This window comes from Hippopotamus amphibius, chromosome 13 (assembly GCF_030028045.1).
Source record: "Hippopotamus amphibius kiboko isolate mHipAmp2 chromosome 13, mHipAmp2.hap2, whole genome shotgun sequence".
In the NCBI taxonomy this organism is placed as follows: domain Eukaryota; kingdom Metazoa; phylum Chordata; class Mammalia; order Artiodactyla; family Hippopotamidae; genus Hippopotamus; species Hippopotamus amphibius.
In genome coordinates, this window is record NC_080198.1 from 11,018,261 (window position 1) to 11,043,573 (window position 25,313).

Here is a 25,313-nt window from a genome sequence, read left to right on the forward strand (position 1 = left end):
GGCTGTGATGAACACCTCTGTATGTGCCTCTATACATACCTGTCCAGATATTTTTTTGGCAAGTTTCCAGAAATGGAATTGTTGTATCAAATGTTATAACACACACATTTTGCTCCACTGCCTTCCAGAAACGCTGTACCAATTTATCCTTACCGCTGTTAGAGAACGAGCCCCATTTTGGCGTACTCTCGCTGCAAATGGGCGTGACCATGCTTCCTTCTGAACCTTTCCCAACAACACAGGTACAACACAGGCTCACGCTAGTGTTCTAATCAGTATGTCACTGTTCAGCATTAGAACACTTCCACGTTTACTGACCATCTGATACTGACCATCTGAATTTCTCCTGTTACTCGCCTGCTAACGAACTTCGCACCTGTTCACCTCGGATGTTAATAGTTTGCTAAGGACACAACTTGCATGCAGGCTGGGGACTGGGTTCAGCCAGTCTCGTGGGGAACTTCAATTAGGCCACAGTCACCCACGCTGCCTTTCCGCCCCGCTGGTGTGGAGCTTCCACAAGCCCGTGACGTGTGGGTTTTCCCTGCTAGAGGTCTCTCTCCAATTTCTTTCTGTCACAGGCTTTCCTCATTTGTGGAATAATGTGAACTGTTTCGCTATTTTGCCTGCGGTTCTCAACAGACACCTTAAATACTGCTCTTGACACCAAAAGGAACACATCACTTGAGGCCACAGAAAGTCAAGGCCCAGACGGCTTAGAAACCCCCAGACGCGCCTATGAGAGGCACAGCCACAGTCTCGTTTGATGCTGCTGAGTCTTTCTCAAAGTGCGTGGAGCCGAGGTACCATTACCAGGAGCTCTGAGCGCCTCCAGTCTTCCTGTGACAGGGGAGCGGCTGGAAAGCAGGCGTCCAGCCTACAACGGGAAATGCCGGTGTCACCCAAGAAGGGGCTTTTTCACAGCCTCAGATGAAAGGCAGCTCGGGGCCGTGCTTAAGCACTTAGACCCGGGAGTCAACAGAGCTGCGTACCTATCGTGTCTCTGCTCCTGACTCTCGGTGTGACTCTGGGCAGGTGACCTGACCCACCAGGCCCTAGCCTCGCCGTGGGTAACTTGGAGAGATCGTCTACCTCGAAGGCGGTGGTGAGAGGGGACAGAAAGAGCGCCCAGGGAACAGTGAGCAAGTGACAGGAACTGCACTTTTCTGCACGGTGAGGCCCGTGAGGGCTGGGACGACACCGCCTCGTCTCACCGTGACACCCCCTGCCTCTAGTTCTGGCACTGGCTGGCACTGCCGATAACCAAGAGAAGAGGACTTGATGAACAGAAAAGGAAACAGAGCCAACAGGGTGCAGACGGTAGGAAAACTCACTCTCTCCCAGGGTGAGATGGCCTTTCTGAAGGGGACTCTCATATCTTGTGGGCAAGACCCCTCAGCAGGGATGGGAGAGACCCCCAACTCAACTCTGCCTCCCTACCGAGAGAGGACAGGAACTTGTCGGGTTCCAGGCTTGGGTATCCCAGACTCATGAACCGGAACCCCGCCCAGGGACGTTACTGCATGCGACAAAAAGGCTCAGAGATACACACAGAACTCTACACATCTCTGATAGAGAGGGACCAAAACAGGGCATGTAACGGCCATCACAAGCATATCCAGAGACCTCTTTGCCCAAAACCTCAAAGTATGGCCAGACCTACTTTAAAATGAAGGAGAGGAATCCATATTACCTCGGCCTGCCAACATCCCTCACTAAAACAAAGAGCTAATCTTGATGGCCTGGGTGGTGCATCCTCTACGGAGTCTGGGTGGGAGAGGGGATGCCAGAGACGGTGCTAACAGCCACCCCTCAGCACTTCTGAGGCCGTGCTATTCTCAGACCCTGACACATGTGGGAGCAGAAAATCTCTATGACGGCCCTGCAGGGACACGGACTGTTCTCCCCATTTCACCGATGGAGAAACTGAGGCACGGAGCAGTTAAATCACCAGCTCGGAGACCAAATGGACGGCACCTCCTGGAAGGGCTTTCTCTGCTCTGCTTTTTTGCAACTAAGTCCCCGGCCTTTTGTTTTCTGGCTCTGTGGGATCTTAGCTCCCGGACCAGGGATGGAACCTGCATCCTTGGCATTGAAAGCGCAGAGCTCTAACCACTGGACCGCCAGGGAATTCCCAAGTCTGTCGTCTTAAGTCAACACTTCTGCCTTGCACATTTTTTATCCTCAGAAATATTTTGATACTTCTTCTACTTCCTTCATGGATGGCTTTGCTCACAGAAAGGTCAATTTTACGCTTCCTGTCATTTGACGTAGGTACAAGGAAGTGGTTTTCAATCTACAACTCTATGGGTCAAGGTTCCCTGTCGTGACAGGAGAAGCAGCAGGTAGCGGTCCGTCACTTGAAAACCTGCTCAGGAGGAAGGTGATGGAATTGAGACATTTAACCACTCGGCTCAGATGGGAAGACAACTTCCACTGAAAAGCTCTCCCGGATCAATAAATCTATCACGCTCATTGTCACGGGTCTTGGGTCTTTGAAAGTCGCTCCTGCTGTTGTTTCACTACATGTTTTCAAATGGGAAATGGATCCCATGAGAACTGTGAGAAGGTGACAGTCGAAAAAACCTTCTCCTCCGTAAGTGCTAGCTGAGGCCAAGAAATAAAGACAGACAAAGGTGCTCCTGGAGGCAACACCTCCTGATCCAGGTGGCGGGCAAAGTCTATGGCTGAAAAGTAACAGGCCCGGTGTGCACACGCACAGTGTGTGTGCGCGCCCCCTGGGCTCCTGACAGCTGACCTGCTCCCTGGTTAGCTTTCCTCTCCAGGCGCCCCACACGCTGCGTACAGGGGGGCTACGACCTCTGTGTCCGACCTGGCACACCAGTCACCGTGACAAGGAGGGGTCTGCGAGGAGAGGAAGGACAGAGGATGCTCTCCTAGTTGCCAACATGTAAAATCTCTCAACACCAGCAACTCACCAGCAAACTGTAGAAGAATTCATGGACGAAGAGCCCCATGGCGCAGATCAGCAGGTACAGCAAATGATAAAGGAACTCAACATCTAGAACCATGGCTCGGTAGCCTCTGGTGAACGTCCCGCAGTTGCCCACAAAGCTCATCAGGAAGATGATTTTATTGCAGACCTGAGAACAATGACAGCAACGGTCAGATGAGCACAGGCTATGCTGAACCTGAACCTGAGACGCGTCATGAGGGCTGGGGGCGGTTTGCCCTCAAGCACTTTTCCGTGCCTGTGCCCAAACGAAAGCTCCATGTTGCACTCAGTGCCCACCGAGCCTGCCAAGAACTGTTTTGCGGAGCTAAGTCATTTCATTACTTTGCTTTTCAGGCATATTGCAAGTTAATGTGACAGTCAAATAACTTCATGTGCAACACTAATCAAGTGGCATTTGTATGTGACAAAAACAAAATTAACACGTACTGAAATTATGATTTTTCAAGATGAGATATGAATCATTTCTAACATCCTTACATGAGTTAGTCAAACACAGAAGTCGCCTCAATCCACGAACCCTGTGATCAACACGGTTAAAAGTGTTCCCTGAATTTCTGTTGCGTTCTAGGCACTGGACGGTTGCAATTTAATTAGAAACAGCCAGTTCTTGACATCCATTGCTCCTAATTTTACAAGGAAAATGAGAGTTTTCTTGGGGTGGGGAGGGGGGGAAGTAAGGGACTTCGGGATGAGTTCTAGTCCCCTGTCCCCTTTTCTGGGAATAACTTCTAATTTTCCTCTGGGGAGCCATCCCTTCCCATGTATCGGTCCTTGAGGTCTGGAGAGCGGGCTCCAACCTGGCCAGTCAGAATACTGTATTCCTCTGGCAACAATGATTGGTTCAGGGATTGGCATGTGAACAAATGGAGTCAATGACACCCACTGAGATCTTTCCTGGGACTGCAGCATAAGATAATTTTGTTCTTTAACCCTGATCTTGAACCTGAGAGAAAGTGAGCTTTGAGGCTGCTGGCATGCATCCTGCATTACCATGGAGCCAAAGGGTACCACCAGCGCAGAACCAAACGAGGAGCTGAGCCTTGAAGCGACTATCAGAGCGCCTGGATTCAGCTACACCTGAAGCTAGGATCTTGATTCTCAGTCACATTTTCTCTTTTGCTTATATTAGCATGGATTAGGTTTTCTGACCCCTGCAGCTGAAGGCTAACCAACTGTATAACATAGTCCCACCTTTGATAGAAACCCCATGCCTAGAAGTCTGCCTACAGCAACATGTTGCTAGAAAAACCTGTATCAGGAGAAAGTTGGAGAGAATGTACTTCGACTGCACTTGCTAAAACCATCTCCTGCTACCTGAGCTAGCTTGGCCACAGGTGCAGGGGAAACACTGCCAATTAACCTGGTGGGTCAGTGCAAGTGAGCTTCTTGGCAAGCAGATGAGGGAAGAAGTCAACACCCACAGAGAAGGTTTGGCTTTCTCATGCAGGGTAATCTTTCAATACGCCTGGTCATTTTTTTGTTTTTGTTTTTTGTTTTTCTTTTCTAATATTCTAACCTTTGCCAGTGCAGGATCTTTTTTTAGGGTGAGAAAGTACCATTCATTCTGAATGAACTATGTTGCTGGGGTTTCAGAGCAAAAAAAAAAAAAGGCCATGCTCTGGTTGACATTCCAGGACCTCAAACAAGCCCAGGCACCTGCGGTAGTAACAACAGAGCACTCCGCTTCACTCGAATCTACTCTCCCCTTTAACTTCTGCTCCAGTTTCTCGATTGCTTCACCAGGAACTGCCCCCTGTTCATAGTCTTAGTCTGCTGCCCTCACCTCCTACGGACCTGCTTGGTTAGTGTCAGATGCGGTTTTCGGTCCCGGCTCTCCACTGCAGCGGCTCTCCCCACGTCCCCAGGGACTCTCTGGGGCACACGCAGCTGTCTTGCCCTGTCCACTCCTAGCACCCAACCCCAGCTCCTGCAGCACCCTTCTTACCTCCCTCCCCACGCGTGGTCGCCAGAATACTACCCTGGGCCGCTTCCCCAGCTCTTACATCTCCACCATTCCCTCTCTGTGTGTCCATAGCTGCTATTCCTTCTCCCATTGCTCCGTGGGAGCGCCCCCTTTTTTTTAGCCCCTCTAAATAACTCTTTATTGTTTCAGCTCCCCCCTCCCCCAGCTACTGTTATTATGAATGGTCATTAATTACCCAAATGGAGTCTTTCCCCCGACTGATTTATGTTTCAGAGAAAAATATGGGGACTTCCCTGGTGGCACAGTGGACTAGACTCCACGCTCCCAGTGCAGGGGGCCTGGGTTCGATTCCTGGTCAGGGAACTAGATCTCACATGCATGCTGCAACTAAGAGTTCATATGCCACAACTAAGGAGCCCATGTGCTGCAACCAAGGAGACCACCTGCCACAATTAAGACCTGGCACAACCAAATACACTGAAAAACAACAACAAACCTATGGAATGACCTAGGGCCAGAGAAACAAAAGAATTAACTCATAGAAGACAACCCCTGAAATAATGAGCATTTTTTCCTTTTCCTTTCATTTATTTGCTTCTTCTGTATTTCTTTCTTCAGAAGCGTCCTCTCACGGCAGGTGAAGCCTGCATTCCCTGCTTCCACGCGGATGTGTCTCTGTCGCTCAGCTCATGCATTTCCAAACGCCAGGCCGAACATTAATAGCTTGTCTTGTCACCTCAAGCCCAGTAAGTCAACAATTTCGGTCTATTTTCACCCTGAAAACCAGGTCTTGCATGACTTCGTTTTAGCTGGCGGCATTATTCTTCTTCCAGTCTCCCGTGACTGAAAGTTTAGAGATGTACTTGCCTCCTTCACCACCCAGGCAAGACGGTAATACCTTCTTTGGCGGGAGCAAAGGACCCAGACCGAGCCGTGCCTTGCATTCAGGTGTAAGGCTCAGACCCTACGCCTACCACATGTCACTCTTCCCTCGGAAGCTCTGACATCTGTACCTTCCTTCTTCTCCACTGTGACCAAGATGCAGATTTGTCACAGGTAATCGAAAGCCCTGCTCAAGGCCCTAAGTGGTCCCCCACCGCCCGCTCAAATCCATATATATTCACGCCACCACCAAGGGAATTTTCTCAACCACTGCTTTGCTCAAAAACCCTGAGTCATTTCTCACTATTGCGAATAGAATTTCCCAACCTATATTCCATACAACACGAATTCCAAGTGATACTTTACCAAAAATGTGGGCAAATAAGTTTGGGAAATGTGAATACCTGGAGTCCCTTTCCTGGAGATTTATAACCCGTACCAAGTATGTTAAAGTCTCAGAAATCCTGCGGTGCAAAACCTTTCATTTTGCTTAACCCGGCATTTCCCACATTGATTTGACCAAGGAACCCCCTTTTCACCTAAGATTTATCAACTTGGAACATGCTGAGCTGGAGGATGAAGCCCCAGTGCGTTTTCCTAAAATTCAGGGCCCAGGTTCCTCGCACAGGATCAGGCCGTGTCAGTACATGAACCACAGAGGAGGAGAAACGCAACTGTCAGTTGTCTCTTGAGAAGGTCCGGGCTGACCTCGCTGCCTGGCCTGTGCGGAAAACGCTCCTCCCAACCCGCTTCCCGGCCCGACTGTTTCCATTCTTCCCAGGATTCCAACCCTGCCTCCTCCCCTCAAGCTTGTCAGCGTGAAGGGGTCCTTCTCTCCCGTGCTGCCTCTGCCACCTGAGCAGCCGTTTGGGGACATTTATTATTGCCCTAGATTACTGGATTCACCCTACGTTGCAACATCACTTCCATTTTTGTACAGCGACCTCAGCTTCCTCATACGCTCAGGGCAGAAACCTCTGGAAGGCGGGTTGAGATCCCCACATGTCCCAGTGCGTTTCATCTTTTCACCAGGAAACCGCTCCAGCGGACGGCTCTCTCGGCGGTGTCCCCTTCCTAAGAATTCCACTGATGCAGCCGGTGCCTCCCCGTCCACGGTAGAGAAAGAGCATTTCCAAATGTCACCACTGACTTTGACGTGACTCTCCTCGACTCTCTTCTTACCTCTCCACCTGCTCCATCCCTGTGAACCTCTGAGAAAGGCACATTCTCTGCCCTTCTCTCTGCTCTGTTCTCTGTGGTCCTCACCAGAGTGGGTGCTGTGCCAACATTCGGTCATCTGACTTACAGGCTAAAATCTCTCGTCCTAGCACACCTCTGACCTGACTGGCACAACTAACGCAGCTGTCACTTTCTCTCCCTTTGTCTGCCTAATTCTGAGGGGAATATTCCCTGAAAATGGGACTGTGGGTGCCCGGAGAGTGCCTTAAGAGGTTCACTGTCCCGCGAGAAAGGGAAAGAGGGAGACGCCCACCTGCCGCTCTCCTCTGCTTCTGCAACTGTAAAGGTTCACCCAAAGAACATTTTTTTTTTTTTTTGCACTGAAGGCACAGGCCAAGATTCCAGGGAGACTGGAAGGCACGCCTTCTTGTACATAAACAAAAACGTGGCGACGGAGGTACGCATACTTACGTTGAATGCTCCCAGAAGAAACAAGGTGGGTTGCAACCCGACTGAAAATATCAACCGGAGAATCGTGGAAGCGATTAAGGCCCGGATGCCGTGGGGCTTGGGGAGGGCAATGACGATGGCCAGAGATGTGAGCATGGCCGTCCACAGCAGCCCTGACCAGTGCGGCTCCAGCGTTCCTGGAAGGACAAGGCAGGGCTCTCACAGACCACAGCTTTCGCGGGGCACAGGTGACACACCACAACAGCTTTACCACCATCTTCTTCGACCACCTCACTAGCCTTCTCTGCCCCAGATGTAACCAGTCATATCCACGTTTTCTTACCTCCACGCCTTCTTTTTGATATGTGTTCCTTCTACCCGGGAAATTCTCTCCCTTTCTCATTCGTTTTAGGTCTTCGCTTACATGTCACCTCTTCCAGGAAGCCTCCCTCACCGCCCAGGTGCGTCTCCCTTCTCTGATCCTCGGTACCCCTAGTCACCCCTATGGGACGCTCTTTTCTAGCGGTCAGTGCCCCCGCCCCAAAGCCCCATCCCCGCCAGACTCCAGACTCCCCAAGGGAAGCACTGGGTATCCAGCAGGCACCGACCGAATGAGTTTGTCCCATAAGCCAAACGCACACACGTGTCACGCTTCACTCTTAGGGGAGGCGAACAAGGAGAACAAACTTCTAATTTCTATTAAAATTACGCAAAGGAAAACTGCAGATCCCCTCGCCGTATCAGATTCCTTCAAGGGAAGGAGGAAGGCAACTTCCCTATCACCGGCATCATCCGACAATTAGATTATCCTTGCAGTCAAAGAGCTTATACCAGTTTTTGTCATCTCTTGCGACTGCAAGTTCTATTTAGAGTGTCCCACGAGACGGCTTGGTTATATAACATGAGCCAACTGGGCTAAAAATAAGGTTCTGTAAAACACTCATTAAAAAAAAAACACCCCTATTTCAAATGCTGTCACATTTTGAGTTTCCTTCAGATGTAAACAAGCAGCACTACGTGATTAAGGCCACTTATGTAAAGGAGTTTCACTTCTCCCGGGAAAGAGACGCCCTGGCCGCTTCCAGCCCCTCCACCAGCCTGCCGGCTGGCCTAGTTCATGTCGTGCACACCTGCCGAGACTCACTTTCCCTCTGACAACTGTCTCCCTAACCCCAGCCACCTACCTCTTCTCTTTTGATATCCTTCAAAGGAAAACCTGATTACGAATGGGCGGAAGAGGCAGAGGCTTCTGAGAAATTGAGGACGAAGTGGGTATCGGGGCCTTTCTGCGCCTCTAACAAGTGTCAGATATTGTATGGAGCCCTTCATGCCGATCGATTGTCGTGGACTTAGTCCTCTCGATCACCCTATGGGAGTGCGGTCCTCTCCATTTTACTCCAGAGGAAACGGAGTCTTGGGTTATGTATCCTGCCTAAGGTGACACAGCATGCACCAGGAGTATATATGCCCCTGGAGGGACGGGCCTTAAGCATCATTTAAAAAAAGATCCATCCGTTTTAAGTGCACAGCTTGATGACTTTTGGCAGTTTATTTAGCCATACAACCACGTGTAACTGCCAACACAATCAAGATATAAACATTTTTATCACCCTAAGAGGTTTCCTTGTGCCCTCTGTAACTGACGCCTCGCCCCATTTCCACTCCCAGGCAACTACCTATCTGCTTTCTACCACTGTAGCTTTGCATTTTCCAGAATTTCATGAAAATGGGAAAAATAATCATATTAGTAGGTAGTCTTTTCAATTCTTTCACGTAGCAAAATTTTTAAGATCCATTCACATTACTGTGCATATTAATAGTTTGCTCTTTCTAATGCTGAATAGTATTGCATGATATGAACATACCACCGTTTATTTATCCACTCAACAATGAATGGATATTTGGGTTGTTTCCAGTTTGGAGTTATTATGAATGATGCTACCGGGAACATACAAATACAAATCTTGGAGTGGGCGAATGTTCTCATTTCTCTTGGACAAAAACATGGAAGTAGATTTTGGGATCCTAAGTATACGTTTGGCTTCAGAAGACCTAATCACACCGTTTTCCAAACTGATGGTACCATTTTCCCTTCCCATCAGTTACATATGGGAGTTCCACTTGCACCACGTCATCACCAGCACTTGGAATTGTCAGTCTTTCTAATTTTAGCCATTCTAGGAGGTTTCTAGTAACATGTCATGGTAGTTTTCATTTGCCTTTCTCTAATAACTACCGATTTTGTCTCTTTTGATGTGCTTCTTGGCCATTCATATGTCTTTTTTTGTGTGAAGTAACTGATCAAATCTTTTGCCCATTGTTTTAACTGGGTAGTCTTTTTTATTACTGAGTTATGAGAGTTCTTTATATATTCTAGACATAATGTTGTCTGATATTTATTTTGTAAGTATTTTCTCCCAGCCTGTGGCTTGCCTCTCATTTTCTTAAGTGCTTAATTATCATCTTAAACTGCCGTTAAGAGCTTAGTGTAATAAATGTGACCAGTACAACAAATGTTCTCAAATCCTGAAGGGGACAATATAAAAACCTGCTGTCTTCCCACTATAAAAGCAGAGGTGACAATTAATGCTAGATTCCAAAGACACAATTATAGAAAGACTTCTTCGAGACAACTGGAGAAACATGAATATGGACAGGCTATTACATGAATTACTGCTAGTTTTGTTAGATATGATAATGGCATGGTGATTATACACATTTTAAAATATTTTTAGAAGTTAGAGATGCACAGTGAAATGTTTATGGGCAAAACAACAAGATGTCTAGACTTCTTTAAAATCTTGCAGAAAATATAGTAGGAGTATAAATGAAACAAGGTTGGCAAAACGTTGGTGATTGTTAAAGCTGGGCTGATGGGTACATGGCAGTTTATTTTACTGTTCTTTCTACTTGTGTATATATTTGAAAATTTCAACAGTAAGAAAGTTTAGAAAGTAGTACTTTATGTGCTTTAATCACCATGGCATGCTTACAAATTCAGTATGAAATCTGACACTGCCCCGTTTTCAAGCTTTTCAAAGACTCTGTGACTCAGTTCTGAAATAAAGGGGGAAAGTGATACTTTTGAAAAGGAGCTTTTAAGGCCACAGTGTCCTTGGCAGCCACAAGCCTAGTAAGTCACAGAGCCACATCAGCACACACAGCAACGTCATCCCCTTGTCCCTGCAAGAGGGACATTTTGGAAAACCTGGTTTCAGGATTCAACAAGAACAAATATTTCTCTCGAAGAAATGCTTTCAGGTCACCAACCAGATTTTGTTTCTAGACAGGACTAACACAACCCTCCTCCTGAAGATGGTCAACAGTGAGTACAGAAGATGCCCCCAACACATCTTCCAAAACGAAAAAATAAATCCTTCTGAATGAGTGGATGTGTTTGAGGAGATTTCAGTCACTGTATAATGGAAAGGGCTTCCTCAGGTCAGATCAACCTTCTCCTCTCCAAGGACATCTAATTATGTTTTCTGTTGAGTCCATCAACATGAAGTTTTAAAGCACATGTTGCCAAAACAGGAAGCCTGGACCTCTATAGATCAGCCAGGATTGATGCCACCACCTTGAGTGCCACCATTGTAAAGCTGGAAGGACCTCTAACAACCATCACATCCAGTAGGTCTTGAACTTGGATGGGCAAGAAACAGGATGCTCCAGAGATCCTGACTAGGTCAGCAACTATTTTCTCCCAACCCATACAGGAATTTCCAAATCCACACTTAGGTGTCACAGCTACTGGCTCAATTTAAGCACCTCTTAATAGAGAGAATAAGGAGGACTAATTGAAGTGGCTTGCCCGGGGTCACGTGGCAGGTGAGTGTCAGAGCCAGGCCTGGACACCAAGTGCGGACTTTGTAAGTCTAGCTGTCCCACTGGATGAGGCTTACCACTGAAGAGGAGGGAGCACTCAATGAACTGTCCCCAGACACTGGCCTTAAAACTGCCACAAGTGACCAGTGAAGAAAATGGCCAAGGTTTACCAAAAAATCAATTTTAAATATTTTTAAAGAAGTGCAGGGTAAATGAAAACACACCCAAAGTACAGCTGAAGAATTTACTATCATGTGCATGACAGCTCCCCGGAGGTGAGAGGAGGCCTGGGCTCCATCACCTCCCCCTGAGCTCCTGGCTGACCGCTTAATGCTCTTACCTCTGCTGACCGGCAGCCTGGTGAAGGCAGACATCCCCCCGGAGAACACCCTGCAGCCCTGTGCACCAGCCCAGCTTTGCATACAAGGACGCTTACCATTCCTGATACTGCATTTTAAAGGAAAATGCCCCTTGGGCTTGTGTTTAAGTGCTGCTTTGGGGGGAAAAAATCACTCAGATGGAGCCTTCAACATCGCTTCAGGCCACTGACAAGCATAAACCTTTCTGCTGCAGCATTTTCATGTCTGGTTGTCCAAACGTCATGGTAACTTGAGTGTTTTAAATATATTCAAGATCAGTTACTCTACTGATTTTTGTTTACCACCATATATTTTACCCTTCAGTTTAAAGAAACTGTTAGTTGATAATGACATATAAAATTATATTATTTCTGAGCTTTGAAAAGAAGAAAAAAAGCATAGCTTCAGGCCAGAGATGCTGTCGCCTCAAATGAGTAAGTCAGATACATCACGGAACGTATCACCACTTTCAGATCGCACCTTAAATCGACTTCCACTACGCTGACAACATCGGCATGACTAAATCCAGAGCTGAGCCTGGAATTTACCCCTGCCCTGTTTCTGGGTTTTTTTGTTTGTTTGTTTGTTTGCTGTCGTACTTTTGGGCTCCTCATCCCATTATGTTTCACACAAAGTGGCTCCTGGCAGCAGGCTGTGACACACATTTGGGAGGTGATTAGCCAGGAAGTTCTGATGAAAAGCTGTGCTGAAAAGGAAGGCCCCCTGGGAGGCTGCAGCAGGTGTCGGAAAAGTGGCCCGTGGGTGTCTGATAGCAGAGGGGCTTCTGCCAGCCCCCAGAACCCCACACGTGTAAACGTCTCCGGAAAGCTGTTAAGCAAACCGTGGGGGCCCAAACAGAAAAACGCCCGTCCTCCATGGTTTGCCCCTTCTCAGCAACGTGTGTAGGATGTGCGCACAGATGACCGGAAGGAGACAGTGGTGGTGGCGGATGTCCACCCAGACCATGGCCAGGACGTTTCGTTATGTGAATAACAGCTTGAAGCTCTTGATAGACTCAACAGCCAAGGATGTGCGGTCTACAGTCATGCAAGCCCTGCCTCCCCTATCTCTTGCCAAAAAAAAAAAAATTCCAGAGATTTCTTACAAATTCTTTAGTCTGAAATCAATTCCACAAGTATGGCGTGGGGGAAAAAAAGTCTACTGGACTGAGCATCAAAATATCTATATTCTAGGGTTAGCTCGGTTGCTAACTGGCTGTGTGACTTTGGCTAAATCTCTCAACTTCTCTGACAGATAGTTTCCCAACATATAAAACAAGGAAGCTGACTAAGATGATCTCTTACAGTTTTAATACTGCATATAGCTTCTGCTCTTTCCTTCCTGGTAAATAACTACGGACACAAAATTTGTACCATTTCAAGTTAGATGTAAAAATAAACCCGTGGTAAAAGCTACACTCTCATTTTGTCTGAAAATGGGTAACTGGGATTCCATAAATCGCAGCAATACTTCCAGGGATCACATGTAAGATGCAAGTCGTAGGCTTCCTGCTGCTTCTGGAATTTTCCTGGAAATTAAAGATCTGGGCAGTACCTCCTCGGACTCCTTTAAACGGGTAGAAAAACGCCACGAGCAGATTCATCAGGACAGCCAGGTTGAATGAAATGCTACTCCAGAAGGACATGTTGCGGGCACACCAGTACAGAACCGGCTGGGCTGTGGAAACAAACATGGAGCCCGTGAGGTTCGAGAGCGCGAGCCAGGACGCTGGGAACCTCACACCGCCCTTCCTCCCGCTCCGCCCTTACAAGTCCACTTTTGTTCCCAGTTTTTACCACAACAGTAAAAACAATCATTTGTTTTGAAGTTGACGCACAGGCTCAGAACGACATCAGATTGCTTTGTTTCTGTTTGGAGTACTTACTAGAACAGACGATGTATTTGAGGACAAGGAAGAGAAGAAAGGGGAAAAGCTGGAGCATCTAAAAACCCCGCATGCCCCCGTCAACACCATCGGTTATGGAATCTGGGGGTTATCCAGAGTTCAGGCGCCAAGTCCTCAGTTCCCCCCGGGGCGCTGGAACTGGATGAGATGCCCAAGGAGACCCAAGAATTCAATGAGCCTTTGAGAAGTGGGGGCGCTGGTGGAGGGGACACACAGTATTCAGAGTTAGCCCGGCTGGGCCCCAGGCTAGGAATGTTACCACTTCCACACTCCTCGAAATTCTTCCCTAACTCACTGGTGCCTAAAAGCAAGACAACAACCCCTTCCCCAACACCAAGTCATCTGCCATCTTCCTGAAGAGGAACTGGGAGTGGGAGTTGCTGCCTGGACGATCAGCAGTGGAGCTCCACTTCCCAAAGGCGATGGTAGAGAAAGGATGTGCCACTACAGCCCTCACAAAGCACGAGAGCCCCCTTAGGCAGTGCTGCCACCTCAATCCACTGTTCCCAGGTGATTCCACACTGGCCGCATCTCAGCATCAGGACCACGAGCCGGTGGCCACACTGTGTTCCCTGCTGCTTCCTTTCCCGCTGAATTGTTCAGTGGTACCCCACACTTAGGATGATGCTCAATAATAGACACAGCAGGAATAACTTCCATCTCCACACCAGAGGCAAAGGTTCCAAAAGACAGTCTCAGTCAATGCCACCCTCCTCCAAAGAAAGTGTGCAGTATGTGAAAATGGATCTTCAGTGTTACTTCTTTTTCCCAATGAAGTCCTCACTTAACTTTAGGACAACAGCTGATGACAAATCCAATGACTCTATAATGATGCCTATAGCAGTAGCCAAGTCTTTGGAAGCTTCTATCCAAAATAAAGTTATGGCACAATTAAACAGAGCCCTGGATAATTTAATAACTGCTCATTTCATGCTTGCGCTTGGTAACAGGCCATGTTTCCAAACTGTAGAGTTTTAGAGCTATAAGCATCATCTAGTTTAAAATCTCTCATCTTATAAATGAGGGAAACTGAGGCCCAGCAGAGGATGGAAGCCATGGAGATCTCATCCCCCAGCTCAGAGACCCTCTCGGCTCAGTGACAGGGACAAAGTTAAGTGGCTCATGTCACCATTCAAAAGAGGAGCTGACCAGGAATCAGTCCAACCTATAGCTAAAGAATGACTTTTGTATAAGTTAATTGTCGAAGCAAATTTAAGATGAGAGATCACCCGCTCTGGAGACAGCAGCTATTGGTGTTTTTCCTGGGACTGAAGCCCATTTCTGATCTGGATATGAGAACTCCAGAGAGCAGAGAAGAGACGACAGCAAGGATGGCAAAGGGCTGCAAACAGCTGAAGCTGAGTGATGGTTTCATGGGAACTTACCACATCCTCCCCACATCTGTGCATGTACAACAGGCTCAGGAGAACAAGTTAAAAGACAGAAAGGCAGGAAACGGCAGAGCTCCGTGATGGGTAAGCCAGAATTCTCTTCAGGGGGCGCTCTCAACACCGAGTGTGAGTGTCGCTGCTGTGTCATGCCTTAATGTAATTGTAATAAATGGTCTTCAACTCTGGCAGACAGTTCACAAATCTCACTCGTATAAGGCTAACACTGTACTCAAAGCGTGGTGTCATTCTGAATATGAACAAATATTCAGTCCTTCAAGACAACTGCACATCTATGCAGGTGCAAGAACAGAGGGTACCATGATCCCAGGTGGGCAGGGCCATTTAAATAAGTGCACCTGGGGCATCTCTTGGTAACCCTCTTCCCTAGTTTGTTTTTTTAAAGACCTGGGGCTCTCTTGAGTACTTGGACTCCACGTGCCTATAGCAACAGAATTTCCCATTCTATTCTGATGAGTGTAACAGCCAGGAGGGTAAACGCCACATAACAAAGTGTCAACGTATGCAACTCTGCCTCAATTTCCCTCCACTACCTTCTAGTTTCCTTAGCCCAGAGTTTTCTTGCCACTGGGGCCAGGATCTTCAGGGGAATATGTCAGATTGGTGCAGAGGACAGAGGATGTGAACACACAGAAGGGTGTGTGTGTGTGTGTGTGTGTGTTTGTGTGTGTGGAGTAGAGCAGGGAAGAGGGTTTCAAGAGAGCACAGGAACTGAGTAACTTAGCACTTGAAGAAGAAAAGATGAAGCAATTCGAGTCTCAGACAGGCCTTACTGTGTACTGAGCCCTAGGTACACATTCTCTACAGCACAGATGATTCTCTGTGATACTTTAAGGAAAAAGGAAGAGCAGCTTTATGAACCAGCCAGAGAAATCTCTTCTGCAGATTTATTAGAAGAGAAATAAGCTACTCAGAGGGGAAAATGTATTTCATCTTAATTGCACTTCTAATGAGTACATTTCTCCGCTTCCTAAATATGCAAATCATATTTAATTCAGTTATTACTTTCAATTTTTTTCTTACCAGCGGCAAGCTATGAAGCCAATTAAAATCTCTCAGTTGACAACCCTAGCAGTGTTTAAGCTTCACTGAGACAAAAACTGGTTTTGAAACAAAGGCTAAATAAGAGGAGGTATTAGCCAAAATGCAATATAAATCTTGGAATGATGAGATGGCCGTTCTTCAATCAATCAATCAATCAATCAATCAATCAGGTAGTCTTAACTCCCACTTTATAGGTGAGGGCCTAGAAAAGGTTAAGTTATCTGCCCAGGGCCACAGAGCCAGTGTGTGGCAGAAGGAAAATGGAATTCAGATCCCCCACCTCTCGGGACTGAGATCTTCCAACTATGCCAGGCTGAAGACAACATTTCAGAAAGAGTGATGACAAGGTATCTCACCTCATCATAAAAGATGAAAGCCTTTCTTGCAATTCATAAGCCCCCTGGATAGCCTGTTTTATATACATATTTGATAACACAATTCTGAGATGACAAATATATCTGACCAGTCCCAGCACTTCGTAGACGCATACGTTGGTAAGGGTGAAATCACCATTTTAGTAACTGTTATGGAGGTTTGGATACATGAATTCAGGATCATCCCCGCTAAAGCTGGAATTACGGACTATATGAGTGAAGAGCAAATCAACAAATAAGAGGAAGTTTCCTTCTATTTAATGTAACTGCTGAAAATAGAAGAGTACGCGATGGATAGGGTCTATGTCTATCTTTTGGGTACCTTTTTTATCTTACTGCACAAGCATGTTGCTGTGTAGACATTCAACACTACTCACGACGCTTGAGCTGGAGGAGCTTCGATGAAGCCCACAGTGGCTACGAAGACACACAGAGAGTGTGGCAACTTGTCCCCTAAGGCTTCTGAGGGCCACACCAAGGAGGACACGCATGCAGTTCTGGTGAAAGTGGACAGTGTCTGTCCATCATCAAGCACAGGGCTGGGTGAGGAATGGGTTGACTCAGCAAAACATAGGATGATGCTTTAAAGTCCTGGACGATGAGATGCCCCTTAGAGATGAGGGTGAATGGAGTGGGGGTGGGGTGAGAACAGCGCCTGTGGGCCAACCGGCTTGCACAACCCCCTCTGCCACCAACCGAATCTGGGGAGGCAGGGAGCGAAGCGGTGCAGGGGAAGCCGTAAAGGAGGCTGGTCTCTGCCGGCTCAGGCTGGTGGGGAGGAGGAGGACAAAAGCGCCCGGAAAGGGACCTCTAGCCCAGCTTCCCCTCCTGCGGCAGGAGCCTGAATGATCACAACTGCCGCTGGAATCCAGGGTTTCACATAAAAATCCTGGCTCCTAACAGACAAGAACAAAGCACCGTCCTTTCTAAGTCAGTGACAACAGCTGGCGCCCAGCGCACCGTTGGTGCTGCAGGATCACAGTAACACCCGATGACACCCGTGCACGGAGAAGCCCTCCAGGACACCCCTATAAAAGCATTTCACAGGAGTAATTGCAGCCCGCCTGGCTGGACTCTGCCATGGGACTCACTGGTGAGCAACGACGCATCTTATGTGGCAGGTGATTCTGCTGCCTATAAAATGACACTAAGTCTAAAATCTGAGCTACCCCATAAAAGGGGGAAGACCAGCATCTTCCGAGCAGGCGGGCTAGTAAATGAGCAGTCAGGTGGGCTGTATCTCCTGCTCAAACGTACCATCCTGTGAGCACCAGGCCCGCCCGTCCTCTGTTCCTTTTATTTTCTATATCACGATACCAAGAAAGGGCATCCTAAGTCCTTGGAGCTCTCCAATCAGATCAGATCAAAGGCTGCAGCAAAGAAGCCCTTTCGGGGAGATGCCTCCCAGAGGCTAGAGCACATTTATCAGCTCCAAAGGTGCCCAGGTCCTCCTGGTGCTCAGAGCACGACAGAATCCCACATCGCACAACTCTGCTCCCCCCTGGAGGTCCACGCACCCGCCATCAGGCCCCGGTGTGTGAGACCCCAGAACCACACGTCTCTGTAGCGTCTGGAGGCGCTGCAGACCTACCTCGCAGCTTCTTTTGCCAATTCATCTCATTGAAGAGGTCCTCGGACCGCAGGAAGAAATCGTTGATCTTGCTGCCCTGCTCATCCCTCTCCGTAGTGTAGTATATTCGTAGTTTGGACTCCTTGGTTAGGAATTCACATATACTGGGCACGGGAAACACAATCTGTTCCATGGTTCGGTCTAACCTGACAATCTGGGTGTGGAAAAAACAGATGAGGTTAGAGAGTCATCATCAGAGACCCTTTACCACGGGTCTTTGCACCGGCCGCAGGCTCGGGATGCAAGATCAAGCACGATACAGACCTGACCCGGAGTCTTCTCCGACTCTGTGACCCCCACACTGGGCTGTATCTCTTAGACTGATATAGAAACCAGTGTTTGTTAAGTCTACAAAAGTACTTTTCTAACGTTAGACCCATTAATTTTACTAGTGACTGAGTCTCATCTGGAACAATATAAAGTGAGTTTTGCGTACGTATCCAGACGAGGCTCCGGGCTGTGGAGGTTCAATAGAACTTCCTGCAATGATGGAATGGTTCTGCATCTGTCCGCCTGCCCCGTCCAAAAGGAGAGTCACCAGTCACGTGTGGCCACTGAGTACTGGCACGCGTGGCTAGGACAACTGAGGAATGGAGTTTAATGCCAAATTTCATTTTAATGTAACTAGACAAACACAGCTAGTGGTGATCGCAGTGTACAGGGCCGCGCTAGGCGGTGGTGCAAATCTCACCCAAGATCCTTTCTCAGATTGCAAAGTGGGGTTATTTTTCCTAGATGGGAACTCTACAAGGAGATCTCTGGTTTATGCAGCTGCAGTGACCTCCGACCTCAGAGTTGTCAGCATCTAACACGTGTGATGCATGAACCAATACACTCATCTCATGCTGGTATCGCACTCACTGTTCTTTAAACTAACTTTGTTGGGCTCCAGGTGGACACCTCACAGATTTTCCCCGTGCCCTTCCTCAATGGGCTCAATCCCCAGAGAGAGTCACCTGGTCGAGACTGTCTAAAACGTTCAACACTGCGTTGAGTCACAGTCCTGGGGGGCAGAGATTTCAAAAGGGGTACAGGCTGCCGTACCATAGGGCCATGGCCTGCCTTTATCCCTTCTCCCCAGAGGCTGGACGAGTCAGGTGAGGCCTAGGGCCCACGCCCTCTACGAGAAGATCCGGTTTTCGCTCTCTCAACACTCTGTTCCCAACGCAGCGAGAGAGGTGACTCAGGGCAGGCTGTAGCGGGAAACTCAGAGACGAGACAGGTTCCCACGGCCCCGCCGCCATAAATTCTGGGAGATGTCGTCTTGAGACCAACAAGTTTCCAAATCGAGCTGGAGATCAGGTTACAGCAGTGCCCTTATCACACTGATTGTGGTTCACAAGGCAACCTCATGCAGCTGGAACTGCAGTGCGGGGGTGGCTAACGCGGGTGGCACACAGTCTGCAGGCTCCCGCTGTCCAGAGCCCTGCTTCCCTCCGTCAAGGGGGCTGTGGACCAGCTTCCCCCTTACACGGAAGGAACATGATCTCACAAGTGTGTCTGGGCTCAGGAGGCAATAGAGGAGGACACACACCCTGGCAAGAACCGATCCCCCAACGCCAGGGCTACCCGGCCCAAGCGACCAGAATGAAGGCACGAGCGTCTGCAGGAGCCCCAGGGGGCAGCAGAGCCCTCCGCCGTGCATAAGTAATTCCCTGGGAGACTGGAAGGTATGGGCAGCTGCCTGGGATTTAAACAGGATTTAAGAGCTCGGGACACCCTGCCTGGCCATTTCTCTCTATCCGTTAAGATCGATCCATGCCTCTTTTTCAGTAAACTTACAGTTGGGAATCAAAATATATCCCAGCCCTTCTGCCACCTCTAGCAGGGTGGGTGACCATGTTCACACCTCTTAACTTGATCAAGCGTCAGTCGGCTCCTTGGTGAACCAAGGAGCTCCACAAGACCATCTCCAAGGCTGCTTCTCTACCATTCCACACTGAAAACACCTGAAGCTCATCTTCTAAGAGCTCCAGAGGACAAACTTCTGGTCATTAACAATAAATCAAGGATATGTGCTCACACACAATGTCATGGTCAACTAATCAGTGAAATGATGTATTTTACTAGGACAGCCCAGAGACCCGAGACAGCAGATGAGAATATACTCTTACAAGTCTCCATCCTGAAGCCTCACACGGCCCAAAGGAGTCTGTGAGTCTCACAATCTCTGCTCTGACACGGATACTGAATTTGTGCATTTCCTCATTAGCCAATCAAGACACATCATCCCTTACTGCCCACAGCCTGCAGACACAGGTCTGGGCTCTCTCGGCTTCCAGGAGACAATGCAGGTAACAAACAAAGCACGCATGGCTCTGAGGTCAGCCGGGCTTGGGTGAAAATTCCAGCCCTGCCACTGATAACTGGACAAGTGACACAATCTTTCTGAGTCCTATTTCAGAGTTCTCCCATCTGCAAAACGGAGATGGTTTTGTTTCTTGTGTGTGTTTTCTCAAATGCGGATCTCGTCATATTACTCCGAGGCGTTACAGCTCTCCAGTGGTTCTGCACTGCTCCGAGGGTCAAGTCCAGACTTCTTCCGAGGATGGTGGCTGCACTCCTGCAGGACCTGGGGCTGCCTGCCTTTCCTCCCCCGATCACGTGCTGCTCTCCCTCTAGCTCCCTAAATCCTACCTCCTCACCTTCACCTCCCACCTCGGGGCCTCCCCGTGTCTGCAAAGCTCTGCCCTCCCGGCTCAGCCCGTTCACTCCCATCCTTCTGAAGGTCTGTGCTTAGATACCATTCGTCACAACAGGCCGCCCTGACCACCACAGCCCCCAGCAGGCCCCTCTGCGGGACCTTCTCATAATACTCCTGTTTGTCCTCACGGCCCTGACAGAACTCACAGCAAGTCTCCTCGTGCGGACTTGCTCGGTGTCTGCCACCTCGGCAGGCCTCACGCAGGCATCGGGACCGCCTTGGCCGGCCCTGGCTATTGGCGTTGAGGGCAGGCCCTGGTGTCCTGTGGCTTCTCACGACCTGTTCACCGCTCAGACCCATGACCGCAGGCCAGCCCCAGCCCAGGGCACCGCACACTGGAGGCCCTCGACGCAGGCCCAGGCCCCGAGTTTCCCCTGCTGTTACCTCTATCTGGGCCGTGTGCTTGGCATAAAACTCCAGGGCTTCATCTCCATCCACCTGGCCACCAGGTTTCAGCATGGTCTGAAGTTCTTTGTTGTGCCGAGCCAGCTAGAACACAAGCACAGAAAACAGAGGCGTCGTGCCTCTTTGCAGCAGGAACACAGCTCCTTTCCAGCTCTGGGTATAAAAGACGCAGAGAAATGAGTGGCAAGCTGGAGGGCGCAAGGGGCCGGGGGGCCCCACTGCACCCCATCAAGGTATGCTCTGCGTGGAAGCTATTTTGGGAGCTTGCCAGAACAGGGAGGAAAGGCATGTGCGCGTGAGGTCCTGCTTTGCCCTGATTTCTTCAGCCTGGCAGGAGGCAGAGGGGGTTTTCTGTCCAGCCCCATGGAGCCTCCCGTCGCAATGTCCTGAGACCTCTCTGGGGCTGAATGCCAGGAATGGAGGAGATAACGGGCAGGGATCTATCACCCTCTGGCCCAGTACCATCATTGTTTTCTATGGAACTCCTCTACCTAAGAGAGGTGAGAGGGACAGGAAGCGCCAGCCTGCAGCAGAGTTCCCGGCTGCCCACACACATCAGCCTCCAGAAAGAGGAAGTGCCTGCTAAAGCCCAGCCGCTTGGGAAGAGAGTTACGAAACAGGGCATTTTGGTGCCAGGGTAGGAAGTATTACTACATCTGCCAAAAGACAAACAAAAAGAAGTCATCATGACAAGTTCCCAAAGATTTCCAAGTGCGATAGGCCAGGCAGCTGAGGTTTATTTCTTTAGATTGTTAAGACAGACTCATCAATATTTATGAAAAGACTGAGACTCCTTTCAACTGTCTCGAGATACAGTCATTAACTATCCGACGGTCACAGCTCAGCGAGAATGCTTTTAAGAAATGTGGGGGTTTCCAAGGACATGACCCTACGGGAATGGAAATATGGAAGCATCCTGGACCTCAGCACACTGGGTCAGGTGGCCGGTAGTACCCGTGAGCCACGTTACCGTGAACCTGAACCACCTCAGGTTAAAACCTCAAAGGAAAAGCAAGTTTAAGGGCACATAGGGTAAAATTTGGGCACTGACTGTCCTGCAGTGGGGCCGGGGGAGAGGTTGTACCTGATGGGCTAAGATGTAGATGTTGTGCCCCACATTCCTGGGGGAGGCAGCTCCGTCCTCGCCGTTCTCTCCATCCTCGAATTCCACTTCACCTTGCATGTAGGCTTTCTTGATCACTTCCACCTGCAAGAAGGGCCGGGAAACAGAGCTCCTGTTTCAGGAAGACCCGCACAGGGTGGGCAGTGACAGCACACACACTGAGTCTCCCCTCCTGGGGCAGACACTGCTTATCAGGCTCCGCACGCTCTCCCACCAGGCGTGGACACAGCCTCAGGCTCCTTCTGGGCATCACCACAGGCAGTCACTGCCGATCAACCTCAACGGACATGAGAAGGGAAACCCATTCGTTCTCCCTAGACCAAGGACGTGCTGTGGCTGGGCCATGCCCTTCTACTTTAGAAAGGGACAACGGCTAAAAGAAAATGCCCCCAAACAATAATATGATACGAATGAAGTCTAGAAGCCAGGCTTTTCCTTTCTCTCCATTTCCTCCTGCCAACTCTCCCCACCCCCTGCCTTTGCCATTTCAGGAGAAACTAAAAAGAAAACCATTTGCCTTTAGGAATAGCTGATGAAACGCTTTTCTGACTCCAAATTTTTCCCTGTCCCCCACAGCCTACTCCACATGAAGAAAATACCAGTAACAGGTGACAGCTACCAGCACTTTCTATGTGCCAAGCAGTATGTTTTAGTATTTTCATTCTTTCAGAAACTTCAGTGCTCATAAACATTTTATGAGGTGTCAAAGATTCCTCCTGATTCTGGATGAGGAAGCAGACTCAGAGAGGTAAAGGGGTGTGCCGAAATTCACACGGCTAGCGGAGCTGAGCTTTGACCTTGACTGTCTCACGCTGAGAGCACCTTTCCCAGAGCATTTAGGAGCCGGCCTTCCTGCCCCCACCCACTGGCCTCAGCTCCCTGGGAGCAGGGCTGGCTCTGCCCATTTCTCAGTCTCTCCCTGGTGCCCAGCGCAACGTCCTGGACCAAGCAGGGCCCGGCTAAGTATTTGTCACGTGAACCTATCATTCAAGATTTAACTATTCAAAGGATAAGAACACAATGCCTTCAACCCTTAAGTTGTGCTAAAAATCAATCATTTTCTTTGATGACTCAAAAGGCATTTCCGCCTCCTTGCATCGCCACAAGGCCGTGACTCCGAATCATCTCTCATTATCCAAGACGAAGCACAGCACAGGGCTGTACATTTCTTGTACTGACACCGGGTCAGGCCCTGGAAATAATTTTGGACACCAGACCGTCGTCACTCTCTGAGCTTGTCTTCCTGTTGGTTCTCTAAAAACAAACTGAATGAGGCAAGTGTTACACGGGACATGGGGGCCTGAACGCACACACGTACACGTGCACACACACATGTGCACACGTGTTCCAGACATTAGAGCATCTCTGCTACGCACAAGTGCACAAACTGTGTTTGTTCCAGGAAGCCTTTGGGTCTGCCCCGCGATGCGGGAATGAAGTTATTCAACCACACAGGGGCGACTGGGAAGCCGGTGGCACCCAGAGCCCCGGATACTGCCATGTCCCCAGCCCAGGTGGGGAGCACTCTTGATTGATGGGAACTGGAGTGGGGTCTCTGCTAAGTCATCCACCCTGCACAGGAGCGGCAGATCCCAGCCTTCCCCCACCCCAGTTACATAAGCCGTTACGTAAACTGGGAGAGGACCTCCATCTCAGGCTGAGAACTCACTCCTGACCTCAGAGATCAAAGAGCTGGGCTCGCTGTGAACTTTATTTAAAGGAACACACAAAGGGACTTCAGCCTGGCCCCAAGTGCACACGGGGTCACCGGGCAGCAGGAAAGTTTTAGTGCCCCCATTTAGGTCTGTCAGTTACAATTTATTTGCGTGGGAAAAAGCTCAAGTAGAGAGTTCCGTCCTCAGCTCGGTTCAGCGTCTCCGAGAGCTGCTGTCTCACAGTTTGCAGCGCTGACTCCCAGCTTGGAAGTCACAGCCAATTGTGAATATCACCCCCCAAAAATAAACAAGAATATGTTTTCTTTTTTAAAAAACCCCAAACATTTAAAAAAAACCCCAAAACATTCTTCTGTTGCCCACACCACTGGCACCAAGAAGAGATGTGAATTCTAGAGCCCTGGATGAAGACGCGGCACAAAGCGGCAGTGAACGAGGGCTGAGAGGAGGCAGCGCACGTGCGAAGGGTCTACCGTCCGCGACCACGCGGCTCCGGACCCATTGGAATCGTCTCGTCTGGTCTCCAAAGCAACCATCTGGACTAGTTGATACCCTCATCTTCCGTTTAGGGAAGAGGGAAGTGCCGCTCAGCGAGTTCAAGGGTCTCACCAAGGTGGCTCAGAAAAGGGCAGAGCGAGGTCGTGACCTCCAGTCCACGGCTCCCAGACCTCTCCCAGCGCCGCTGCCCCCAAGGTAAATAGCCCAGGGTGGCTTCCCCACAGGGCTGTGCTGAAGGCAGAGAACACTTACTCCACGCAGGGCTCACTTCCCTGTCCTACTCAGAGGCCCGAATCAAATGTTCTCCCTGTACGCCTGACTGTTGGCCTTGTAAAGAAAGCTCGAGGAAGCAGGTGCCCTGCTCTGTCACCACTGAAGCCCTGATGCTCGGCGGTGCCGCGGCCAGGGGCTCAGCCGTCTGACTCACCAGTTCCTTGGGCCTCATGTTATAGAGTATCCTCTCGGCATTTTCACTGTCGTGCCTGCTCTCCATGATGGCCAGGAGCAGCTTGGAGGCGTTGTTCTAATTGGAGACACAAAGGGAGGAAGAGATGGAGAGGAGCTGCTGGGGCAGCCGGCCTGAACCACGCGTGACCGGGTGCTGCTTCCTGGCTAAACAGATGACATTCCGCCCCACAGGAGAGCACAGGGCAAGGACATCGAAAGCCACCTGCACCAGGCCGAGAATGTGCCACTTCTTCAGACCCCAAACACATGTCCACAGACACTGACTGGGGTCAAAGAGGCACCTATCTGTGATGATCCGTATGCTTCTTCATGTATAGGACTTGAAAGCTGTTGTTTTGGTGAGAGAGGGGCAGTAATTTTTTTTCCCTCCCTAATCACAGACTATAGCAGTTCCCTTGCGTTGCTGTGCTATCAAGAGGTAGCTTTTCACAGGGCAGAAATTTCTATAATAACCTACAGGTTATTGGATTAGTTGAAAAAGCC

At 49.3% G+C, this 25,313-nt stretch overlaps 1 protein-coding gene across 1 annotated transcript in view; it reads right to left on the reverse strand.

Moving 5' to 3' along the window:
- The window catches only part of ITPR1 (inositol 1,4,5-trisphosphate receptor type 1), a 314,399-nt gene that overhangs the window by 36,931 nt on the left and 252,155 nt on the right, over positions 1-25,313 (reverse strand). Inside the window, exons 49-55 of the mRNA XM_057706415.1 lie at positions 24,790-24,885; positions 22,153-22,275; positions 21,048-21,152; positions 17,921-18,113; positions 13,151-13,273; positions 7,434-7,609; positions 2,940-3,104 (exon numbers count right to left, since the gene is read on the reverse strand). Coding sequence (XP_057562398.1) covers positions 2,940-3,104; positions 7,434-7,609; positions 13,151-13,273; positions 17,921-18,113; positions 21,048-21,152; positions 22,153-22,275; positions 24,790-24,885 — 981 coding nt within the window. The remainder of the gene's footprint in view (positions 1-2,939; positions 3,105-7,433; positions 7,610-13,150; positions 13,274-17,920; positions 18,114-21,047; positions 21,153-22,152; positions 22,276-24,789; positions 24,886-25,313) is intronic.